General features: G+C 60.3%; 1 protein-coding gene across 4 annotated transcripts; it reads right to left on the bottom strand.

Annotated features, from left to right (window-relative positions):
* Positions 249 to 9,833, bottom strand: POMGNT1 (protein O-linked mannose N-acetylglucosaminyltransferase 1 (beta 1,2-)). Of its 4 annotated transcripts, none has more exons than XM_005665452.3 (22): positions 9,721 to 9,833; positions 9,068 to 9,237; positions 8,354 to 8,468; positions 8,107 to 8,225; positions 7,149 to 7,214; positions 6,945 to 7,058; positions 5,768 to 5,885; positions 5,474 to 5,572; positions 5,197 to 5,324; positions 4,781 to 4,851; positions 4,471 to 4,546; positions 4,205 to 4,288; positions 4,074 to 4,115; positions 3,806 to 3,864; positions 3,409 to 3,481; positions 3,199 to 3,327; positions 2,990 to 3,115; positions 1,962 to 2,026; positions 1,747 to 1,791; positions 1,380 to 1,515; positions 1,024 to 1,133; positions 249 to 925 (listed from the first exon to the last, which is right to left on the bottom strand). In XM_005665452.3, the coding sequence occupies exons 2-22, from the start codon at positions 9,185 to 9,187 to the stop codon at positions 838 to 840; spliced, it is 1,983 nt and encodes a 660-aa protein (XP_005665509.1). In that variant the 5' UTR covers positions 9,188 to 9,237; positions 9,721 to 9,833; the 3' UTR covers positions 249 to 837.

Here is an 11,154-nt window from a genome sequence, read left to right as displayed (position 1 = left end):
GGGGGTGGCTGCTCTTGAGCTCAGCCCCGGGCAGGGTGGGGCAAAGGTCAGGCTCAGTAGTCCTGGGCAAAAATCTTGGCGTTTGAGACTTGGGCATCCTCTGGTGGCCAAATGGCCCCAAATGAAAGATAAACCTATACAAGATGGTATAGAAACTCATCACCCACCATGACCACTGTCTCTCCCCTCATCTCCCTCTCCCTCTCTCACACACACACACACACACACACACACACATACACGACACATTCCCAGAGCTTTTCTCCTTTTTTAATCAAGGACCCCCTTATCCAGCTTTGGAAATCTGGACAAAGAGGAGGCTGAGAAGAGGCCTGGTTCAGTGTCTGAGGGTCTCTGAGTGAGTCTGCCCCAGCAGGTGGGCCCCAGCAGCCTGCCCATGGGTTGGGCACAGCAGTTTCCTGAGTAAGAGCCAGCCCCACCCTCAGGGCAGCACCCCGGTCCAGAAAGGAATCGAGGCCCTCCAGGCTTCAGCCTGTGTCCGAGGCCCTCAGGACAGTCAATAAATAGGTTAGATTCTGAGCCAGGCCTGGGAGCGGGGAGTATACAAAGGGCAGGATCAGCTGCCCAGGGACCCCAGGGATGCCCAGGTACTATCCTGCCCCGTCCCAGCAAGGAAGGAAATAAATAGACCTCCAACTCAGGAACAGGGGCGTTGGAGCAGGGAACCCTCCCCTGGGAGTTAGTAATTAAGTCTCATGTTAAAAACAAACCAGCCCCAACCCCTGCCAGTGTCTACAAAATCCTACAGGATGGGGTGAAGGGCTAGCCTGCCTGGGGGTACACGGTACCCAGCCCTGCAGGGTCCTGGAGGAGGTCTCATGTCTGTTCTGCAGCTCCTGGGGCTCCCTCCTCCTTTGGGGGTGGCTCCAAGAAAATGGGGATGACAGACGGTGGCTTCTTCATCCTGAGAAGATAATACGCAAATGTATAGGGACGAGGTCATCAGCAAGCCCCCTAACCCCACCAGTCTTCCATTTCCAAGGACAGAGAAGAGTCACTCACGAGTAAGGGGAGGCTGGGACCCCCACCACCAGGAAGTGGTTCTTCTTCCGAAACAACCTCCACAGGCCCCGGTGGTTGCCGCGCACATCCAGGTCCCAGATATGGAGGCACTGGTGGGGGTGGGGCGGGACAGGGGCGCGGGTCAGAGAGCGGTGGAGGGCGCCCTCAGCCGCCACCCCTCCTTAGCAGCCTCCTCAATTTGCAAGAGGGAGCATCTTTGAGAAGATGGATTTGTGAAGGGGGTTGGAAGAGAGGCTCTGAGAATAGGAAGAGAAGGTTCTGAGGGAGAAGATTCCAGAAAGTCTTCTTGTGGGTTAGGGGCGAGGTACTCCTGAGGTAGGTGTCATGTAGGGCACCTTGGCAAGCTGGGTCCAGGTGGTGAAGTCGTCATCCTTCTCCATTCGGATAAAGGCCACGTAGGTGTGGCCTTCTGTGTCTGGCAGGAAAGCGTCTTCACACGGGTTCTTGCTGTGGTCCAGAACCTCAGCTTCACTGCAGCAGGGGGTGGGGGAGAAAGGCCAAGACAGGGTCCACCGCCTGGGCGAGCCACACAAAGCCCTGTGCTTTGAATGCCCTCCTGCGGCCATCTTGAACGTCTTAATAATTTCTGCACAAGGGAGCCCGGTTTTCATTTTGTAGTGGGTCCCACAAATTAGGGGACCAAAGCACCCAGTATTTGCTCCTCCTTACTCCCAGCCACACCCCCACTGCCCTAGGCCATACCTGAGCAGTCTGTGAACCTCCACTTCGTAAGCTTCCTTCTTTAGACTGAAGCAGAGGGAGAAACGGGTCAGCGGAGGGGGTAGCCCCTCAGGTGCCAGGGCCAGGCAAGGGATCGCATGGGAACTGGGGGGCAGCAGGACTGGAAGGGCCCGCCAGGGGCTGGTCACCAAGGCTCCTAGATAGACATCCCCCTCTTTGCCATCCCCAGCCCCCACCTGTCCACGTTCCTGAGCTGGACACCTGGAACGGTGTTGAACTTGTGCTTCTTGAAGTAGGCTTCCTGGAATGGATGGGAGAGTGAAAATCAAGGCCTTACATTGGCCCGCACCTGCCTGCTGACCCGCCAATATCCACAAGGCCCACAAATGAAGTCCTGGACCAAAAGGTCCCTCTAATTTCCTCCTGTCCTTCCCATTCCCTTTGCAGCGTCCTAGGCAGGCTCTTACGAGTAGCTTTGATTTGGCGCCACCACTGCCAGAGAGCTCAGGACCATGCTGGCATCTCATGCTACCGACACCTGAGCTGGTCCCCGTCCCAAGTGGTTCTCCTTGGGCCTGCTGTTCCCGGTCCACAGAAGGTGGGAACAGGCCCAGCAGGGGGCAGCGGGAAAAGGGACAGGTTGGACTGCGAGGAGGTTGGTTGGCTGGGACTGTGGTGCTGCAGGTGGAGGACGTGAAATCAATCCTTGTCCCTCTTGGAGCTGAGTGGGGATCTTGTACTAACCAAGCTCCGAAGGCCCTTCTGGCTTCTGGGAGGTTCCAAGCTGGAAGCCGTCCATTCCTTCACCCTGGGTTGTCTCAAGGCCTTACCTGGGGAGTGGCCCTTTGGACACAGCCCTGAAGGGGTGGGGACCTGGGACCCTCCCTATTCCCTTCAGGCCGAGGCTTAGGCCTCAGCACTTGCAAGGACAGGAGAGGGCAGAGGTCGCTGGGTGTGCCCTCCCACACCCACGGTCTGGTGCTAAATAGAGTAATAATACAAATACTACCAGCTGACCCTCATACACCGCTTACAGTCCAGAGCGCATTCCATGCAGTAATTCATTTAAATTTCACGACCTCACAATCCCGTGAGGGAGGGAGGGTTTTAATCCTCATTTCACAAATGAAGAAATGGAGGTAAAAGAAAGCAGGTAATTTCCCCAAGACGACCCGGTTAGTAAGTCGCGGAGCTGGGGCTGCTCCAGAGTCCACGTCTTTGCTCCACCCGCGCCCCGCGCCCAATACCCCTGCCTGCCACTCACGTGGAAGTAGCCATTCATGTTGAGGCCGACGATGCCGAAGTGGTAGGAGCGGGACACGTCGGGGATGATGCACTCCCGGCCTCGGCGCTGCTCCGGCATCCGCATCCACATATCCCAGTCCCAGAGCTGCGGGCGTGGAGGACCACGCGGGTTAAGGGGTCCCGGGGTGGCAGGCGGCTCCCGCCCACGCGCCCAGCCGGCCAGGGCACCTTTTCCGGTGTGGGCCACTTGGGCTCAAGCTCCTCCTTGTACAAGGACTTCCTGAGCACCCAGCCCAGCCCAGGCATGGTCTCCACGCGGTACAGCAGCGCTGGGTCCTCCGCGGTGTGTTCATACCCCTTGGGGACAGGGGGCCACGGGGGGACGTATTAGTTCCGGCCTCTGCAAATGCCCCAGCTGACCCCTGGCCACTCACCCACCTGGTCATTCCAGGCAGAGATACAGTACAGGCTGTCGTCCTCCTCCAGCAGGTGGATGGATTGGCTCAGGAAACTGAGAGGCAGGGCCCAGGGGTTCAGGGAGGGGCAAGGACAAACCCAGGCACCCAGTGGTGCTGGAAGATCTGGAGATGGGACTCAGGAATCGTGCCCCCTTCCGCGCCCCCCCCAAGCCCCACTGTCTCCACTCCTCCTTCTACTCTCTGCTCCAGCCCCGGCACCTGCCATCCCTCCTTCGCTCAGGCTTCTCCCCCACTTTGGACCTTGCTTCCTCCAGAAAGCTCCCCGAGACCCCTCACTGCCCTCCTCACCGGAGAGCCAGTCAAGCCAAGAGGCCCCAGGCTGCTTACAGGAGCTGTACAGACAGCACTCTTCTCACCTGAAAAAATCTACAGCAATGTCCAGATCCTCTTCCAGAACCACAGCAAATTTGGCTTCCTGGGCGGGGGGTGGGGACCACATGACCCCAAGGATCGTCTCCCCCACCACGTCTCCCCCACCTCCTTCCCGCGGCTCGGGCAGCACGACCCACATCTTCCACAGCAGGACGACGAGGCCCAGAGGCGAAGAGCTTGCTATACGCTAAGACCAGGCTTATGCCCCGCTCTCTCCTGCCCAGGCCCACGAGCGCTGCCCGTGCCACTCACCGGAAACAGGTTGAAAGTGGCAGTGAGGCTGGCCTTGTAGTGCTGGGTGAGGAGCAGGAATAGGGCACATGAGCTTTGGGGTGGACAGCAGGGCCCAGGGTCTGCCCCCTCCGTCCTTGCCCAGGCCGTACCTGGGACACACGGGCGTTCTTGATGCTGATGGGAGTGTGCTGGATGCCCCGCAGACCAAAGAGCGCCACCACGTCCATCGGCTCCTGAGGAGCAAGGCCACCGGTCAGCACGCGAGCCGCCCGCCCGGCCCACCTCTGCAGGCGCGGACACCCCACCCTGCCCGTTTCACAGCCTTTGCCCGGGCTGTCTCCTCGGCCAGGCCCCGGGGATTCAGCACCCGCAACCCTGCGCTCTGCTCGGCCCCAAGTCCCCGAGCCCCACTCACCTCGTAGTAGCCGTCGATGAAAACTGTTATCATCTGGGGCGACACCCCCTGGGCTGAGAGCAGAGAGCGCAGCATCCTGGAGAGCCCAGGGATGGATCAGGCCTCTTCATCCCCCCACATAAGGGCTCCCCTGTGCTCACAGACGGGCCCCGATTTCCCACGTTCACCCACACGGGTACGTGGACCTATAGCATCGAGGGGTGCACGTCCGCCCACCTCAAGTGCTCCTCATGCAGGGCGATGAGCCCGGGGTTCCCCCCACCGAGCACCCTCCCGTGCAGCGCTGGGAACAGCCCGCTCCCAGGCTCACCTGTACAGGTAATTGGGCCGGTTTCCGGCGATGACGGCCACGGGCACGTGGAGAACCTTGTTGTCTGGAAGCTGAAGGAGAAACAGTGTCCAGCGTTTGCCTCCCGCTCTCTTCAAACCGGGACCCCCATCTGAGAAGAGTCTCCAAGGAGAGCGGGGCTCCAGGAAAAAAGACAGGGGGTCTTCAGCATCCTGGCCCCTCCGCACACTCAGTCCAACTCCAGCCCCAGGCCTCTGCTCGCAGGGCCTGCTCCTGCCCCACAACCAGGACGCCCCGTCCCTGGCTCCTGGCGCCATAGTCAGCCTCAGCTCCTGGTTCCCTCCCAGGCTGCGGTAAGCAAAACTCAGCCTGCTTTCCTGGGGTGCCCTGCCAAGCTGGAAAGGGGTCTCGGCCTCACTGCCCAAGGCCCCACTCACTGGGTCAGGGCTGAACTCGATGGGTGTGGGGTCCTTGCAGCTGCACACACTCCCATAGCCCTCGACTTTGCTGCAGAAGCGGCGGCGGCGACGGTTCAGCTCTGTGTCTGCCCAGTGGCACTCTGCCTCTGAGGGAGGGACGAGGTCAACAGGAGGGGGCGTGAGGCCAGTGTGGTTTGGAAAAGAGAATAGAGAATAGAATAGAGCCCCATAAAGAGAACCCAAATGCCCACCCCAGCCCGGGCGCTGCCCTGGAGCCCAGCCCCCACTAACGCACCTTCGGCGGAGCTCAGGGGCACATCTGTCTTCAGCAGGACTGGATCCCCCCAGGAGGAGAGGGCGGGTGACTTCGAATGTTTCTCCCCGAGGACAGGACCTGGCAGGGGGCAGGAATGAGGCGCAATGCGAGCCCAGGCTCCAGGTCTGGAGCTTCTTCCCAGCGCCCTGCCCACTTTCATCCCGCCCACCGCCACTGGCTCCGATTTGCCCCTCGCCCCCCGCCCCCAAGTCCTGGGGCTCTGCTCCTCCCAGGCCCTTAATTCTACAGGGTGGATGGCTGTGGTGCCGGCACCTCCTTTGCGTCCCACGAAGGCCCAGGTGTCCCTCCAGCCCAGGGCAGGGCCGGCCTGGCTGCCTAGGCTCCTCAGCAGAGCCTTGGCTGTGTCCTTGAGGTGGAAGGAGCCCTCGTCCTGGGGGACCAGAGAAGGTGGTCAGCCTGACTGGCACAGCTCCAGGAGGCCAGGTCTCAGGGAACACCAACTACAGCGTCTCAGGCACGATGCAAAACCTCTTACTTAAATCAGCTCTTTTTTGTTGCTGTTGTTGTTGTCGTCTTTTTGCTATTTCTTTGGGCCGCTCCCGCGGCATATGGAGGTTCCCAGGCTAGGGGTCAAATCAGAGCTGTAGCCACTGGCCTACGCCAGAGCCACAGCAACGCAGGATCCGAGCCGCGTCTGTGACCTACACCACAGCTCACGGCAACGCCGGATCGTTAACCCACTGAGCAAGGGCAGGGATCGAACCCGCAACCTCATGGTTCCTAGTCGGATTCGTTAACCACTGCGCCACGACGGGAACTCCAAATCAGCTTTTAATTGTCACAGCCCTCTGTGGTTACCATCGCTTCACAGGTAAGAAAAGGGAAAAATCGCAGAGATTCTGAGAATCACCCCGTGGTCACCAGGCTAATGGGTCCTTACCGGATCCCACAGAGTCTGCATTGCTGTCCCCTGCCACCTCCTGCCCGCTTCCCACCCCCCTGCTCCTCCCCTCCCTTATTCTGTTCCAGCTCCACTGGCAGCCCTGGTGTGTCTCAAACATGCCGAGCACCTCCCCAGATGGGGGGCTTTGCACTTGCCATTCTTTCTAGGATGCTCTGCCTCCATCTTCACAAGGCTCACCCCTCACTTCCAGCTTTCTGCTTAAAGGGCATTTCCTGACTGAGCTTTCCCTTTGGGAAATGCATCCCCCATCACCTCGGCTCCCGTGCTTAAGTTTCTTCTTCATACAAGTTATCACTTCCTGACACTCTACGTCTGTCTGGTTGCTTTTTTGATCTTGGCCTCCTGCAACAGAGTCCATAATGGTAGGGACTCTGTCTTGCTCTCCACTGACCAGGCTGGGATGGGAACCTGGTCCCCCTCGCCCAGAGGCTCTTGCCACTGTGCCGTGCTAGGGGAACAGAACCCAGGGCCACGCGTAGGGCTTGAGCTAGGAGCTTTGGGAATGGCGCCAGCGCAGTCACTGACCTTGACAGTGCAGATGAGCACGCGGCCAGGCGCCACCATGTTGAGGAAGAGAACCATGGCTTCATCCTCATGAGGCGAGTATGTGTCAAACACACGCTTTGCCATCACATGGCCCTGGCAGGGGATGCAGCTCTCGTGAGTCAATGTCACCAGCAGGGAGGGTTCAGCTTTGGCCCCCTATGTCCTTTTCCCCCAGAATCTCACCGTGGCCTGGTTGAGGACGATGACATGGATGCCCCGGCCCTGCTCCCGGGCCTCATCCTCCAGCACCTACAGAGCAGCAAAGACAAGATCCAACTCTTCTAGATGTTGCATTCAAGGTCTGTCTGTCTCACGGGCACTTAAAAATCAGTTGCATGAAACGAAACCTCCCCTCCTGCCAAAGCCCTGTCACACAGTTCTCTCTCAACCCAGCTTGAAGGCCACGTCTTCCGGGAAGCTCCTCGGCATCCCCTCAAAAGAGATCACGCGTCTTCCTGCAGCCCTCCCCTCCACAGCCTCCGGGGCTCTTAGAGCCCTATCCCCCGCCTCCTGCTGGAGCCATCACAGTCCAGCAGATCGAGCCCCTCAAAGCAGGGCCAGGTCTGACTACCTCCCAGGTCCCAGGGCTCAGGACAAAGCTGAGGCCGGAGAAGGGACCAGGCAGTAGTTATGAAGTAAATACGTCAATGACTTAACGGCCTACTAATCCTAACGATCGATCGCATCACTTTCTGCTTTTTTAGGGTCGCACCTGAAGCCTAGGGAAGTTCCCAGACGAGGGGTAGAACTGGAGCCACAGCTGCCAGCCTACGCCACAGCCACAGCCAACTCGGGATCCAAGCCACATCTGCGACTTACACCTCAGCTCACGGCAACCCCGGATCCTTAATCCACCGAGTGAGGCCAGGGATGGAACCCACGTCCTCATGGACACTAGTCGGATTCATTTCCGATGCGCCACAACGGGAACTCCCTAATGACCACGTCTGATAATATCTCACCATACATGACACACTTCACATCCTGCCAAGGAGAAACCTACAGAAGAGGACCTGGGACTTCCAAAGGCACCGCTGGAGACTGGAAGCGGCTCAGTTCCCACGCGGGCAGGGGACCCAGAGCCAGCGGACCACAGCCTGAGCAGGATGGAGTGACTGGACACCAGACCCCGGCCACTCACCGTCGTGCCGTCCACTGCCACATACACTTTGCTGCGGCTTGAGTATACCTCCACATCCAGGACCCGTCGGGGGCCACTGCCTCTGCGCCGTGGGGGCTCCAATCGGCCCAGCGCCTCATCTGGGGGTGCAAGAGGTCATGGAGATCGCCCCTCCCGCAGAGTTTCGTCCCTTGGGATCTGCCCGCCAGTTCAGCCGTAGGGCCCTGGGGGGACACCCCCCCCCATCCAATCCGTCCTCTGGCCTGACCATAGTCTTGTTCCGGCTCTGGGTCTTCACTGGCCTCGCTGATTGCTCGCCGCGTGTCCAGGATCAACTTGATGTTGACAATGACGGTCACCAGTAGGAAAAGCACAGCGCCTGTCTGAGGGGCGGGGTGGGGATGACTAAAGAGGGGCACCCCCTCCAGATCGCTGCAGGCCTTCCTGAAAGGAGGGCTCTGGCTGAATCGATGATACGGGGAAAACCTGGGGTCTGCGCCTCCTCCGTCTGCCTGGCCGGCTGTTCCCCAGACCACAGTCCTGTGTCATAACCGCCCTCTGCAGGGACCCTCCCCTGGCCCTTCCCCCTGTGCCAGGGGCTCCCTACCCAGGGGTCCTGTGTTCTTCCACTGGAGGCCTTGCTCTCCTTGCTCCCCTCCACCATCAGCTCCTAGAGGTGGGCCACGCTGGGGATCTGAAACCCTGGGTCCTATAGCCCTGCTGCCTGAGAGGTGTGTGCCCCGATCCTCCCCCATCCGGCTTCAGGTTTGTCAGAAGCCTAGGCGGTTGTCCTTGGGTTCTGATTCCAGAACGCTGGGCCTGACCCACTACCTGGAAGGGACATGACACCAAGAGGTCTCCCTTCCAGGAAGCTGCCGCCTCTCTCCAGAGTGGGGGCAGCCCAGGGAGGTCCCAGTGCCCATAGTCTAGGCTGGGGGAAAGCTGGCAGGGAGCCCCTGGAAGGTCTGGGACCCCTCTGTACCTGACAGCATCTCCGCAGGGCCCGCTGGTTGGTCAGTTTATACTTCCAAGTAAGATACCAGCTCCGCTTCTTCCGAGCCCCAAAGGGCTTGATGAGGGGGCTGGGCTTCCAGTCGTCCATGCCTGATTGGAGGGTCACCACCGTCCCGGCCAACCCATTCCTTCAGGAATCTGAGGAGACCAGAGGGTCGCGTGGGGTGAGGTGTGCCGCCCAAAGTCGGGTGCTTCCTGGAGAGACGAGGGAGGACCTCCCAGTAACTCCTCCCTGTAGGCGTCCATGCTGGGTGACCTGGGGGAAGTGGCTTAACTTCTCTGCGGAGAAGAAACCTTCAGAGGAGTCCGAGCACCTGGAAACTCCCCCGGGGCAGGGGGAACTGGGGGGTGGGGGGAGGCCCTGGCCCCGGCGGTGGAAGCCGAAGAATCGATTCTCCAGGCCCATCGCCGCCTAAAGCGATCAGAGCCCTGGCCTTCGCAGGCCTGGGGTGAGCGAGGGGCAGCGAATCCCCGCGCCCCCGCACCTCTCTCCACCCCCTGACGCCCTCGGCCCCTGCGTTCCGGCTCGCTTTCCCCTCCCAGGGCTCGGGCCGCCCCAGCATCGGGGGACCCGCCGGGGCCCCCGCCACCGCTCCCGGACTCCGACCCGGAGACACTCACGGCTCAGGAGGCCCGGCCCCCGCTGGGGCCCCCGCTGGGCCCGCACGGCTCGGCCCGGCGCGGCGCGGCCTCCGCCTCCTCCATGCCGCTCGCGGCCCCGCCCCGCCCGGCCGGCCCGCCCCCCCGCTTCCGCCGCCGCCGCCGCCGCCGCGCGCGCCGCGGGGTGAGAGGGCGGCGCTTAGGGCGGCCGCGGGCGTCTGCGGCCCGGCGGTGCCGCCTGTCCGCGCCCTTACGCGGCCGGCGGGCCGGGCGGGCCGCTGGAGGAGGGCAGCGCTCTCCCCCCACCCGGCAAACCTGGGCGAGAGCGCCGGGCGCGGCAGGGTCGGAGGGGCTGCAGGCCCCGGCCCCGGCCGCCCCTTCCCCTGGCCCAGGCGAGGCTGGAGCGGGCGCGGCCTTTGGAGACCAGGGGCGATTGAAAACCTCCTTCTACCACCCGCTTAGCCCTTGGGCCAGTCGGTGCACGTCTCAGCCTGGGTCCCCTTCTCTGGGGAAGGAGGAGCGCTCCTTATACGGCGCTCCCTCTATGCAGCCCCTGTTCTAAGGAAGCACCTTATTAACTCGCTGGATTCCAGAGCAGCTCCATCCTGTCCTGCAGCGAGGTGCTCCCCCATCCCACCCTGACAGACAAGGAAAAGGAGGCCCAGGATCATCACAAAGGTGGGAGCGCTGGAATTCCCACCCAGGCAGACTGGCCCCAGATTCCACTCTGAAGCCCTCGCTGGACTGACAAGAATAACACAGAGTTTAACTCCTGCAAAGCACTGAGCTTAACACACAGGTTCTCGCACGTTAGCTTGCCTCACAATCACTTGGAGGGCTTGTTAAAACACTGCCGGTTCGGGAGTTCCCGTCGTGGCGCAGTGGTTAACGAATCCGACTAGGAACCATGAGGTTGCGGGTTCGGTCCCTGCCCTTGCTCAGTGGGTTAACGATCCGGCGTTGCGTTGCCGTGAGCTGTGGTGTAGGTTGCAGACGCGGCTCGGATCCTGCGTTGCTGTGGCTCTGGTGTAGGCCGGGGACTACAGCTCCGATTAGACCCCTAGCCTGGGAACCTCCATATGCCGCGGGAGCGGCCCAAAGAAATAGAAAAAAAAGACAAAAAAAAAACAAAAAAAAAATTGCCGGTCCCGTTCTTAAGAGCTTTTGATTCAGAAGTCTGGGGCAGAGCAGAATTCTACATTTCTAAAAAGTTTCCAGGTGATGGTGATATTTATTTGAAGTGCGTGGGTAGCCATGGCACGGTTTTAGGCAGGGAAGCAATGTAATCCAATTTAAGAGAACCTTTACTGTTTTGTGGATAACGGATTGAAAGGAGGCAGAGGAAGCCAGAAGACCCGTTAGTTTTTTTTTTTTTTTTTTTTTTTTAGCTCTCCATATTCCGTCTTCTTCCTAAAAGGGTGGGGCTGTATCCCCCAAATGTTAACAGTTGAAGCA

Source organism: Sus scrofa, chromosome 6 (assembly GCF_000003025.6).
Source record: "Sus scrofa isolate TJ Tabasco breed Duroc chromosome 6, Sscrofa11.1, whole genome shotgun sequence".
Taxonomy (NCBI): domain Eukaryota; kingdom Metazoa; phylum Chordata; class Mammalia; order Artiodactyla; family Suidae; genus Sus; species Sus scrofa.
The sequence above is the reverse complement of the archived record's forward strand: the minus strand, read 5'-3'. Positions and strand labels throughout refer to the sequence as shown.

Bases quoted from the DNA above. Each gene is read 5' to 3' on its own strand.
- POMGNT1 (XM_021093615.1), bottom strand. From the start codon at position 9,187: ATGGACGACTGGAAGCCCAGCCCCCTCATCAAGCCCTTTGGGGCTCGG. The intron at 4,852-5,196 runs GTGAGTGGGGCC...TTTCTCCTTCAG, and splicing joins TCGAGTTCAGCCCTGACCCA to CTTCCAGACAACAAGGTTCT. The intron at 1,516-1,746 runs GTATGGCCTAGG...CCCCTGCTGCAG, and splicing joins GAGGTTCACAGACTGCTCAG to TGAAGCTGAGGTTCTGGACC.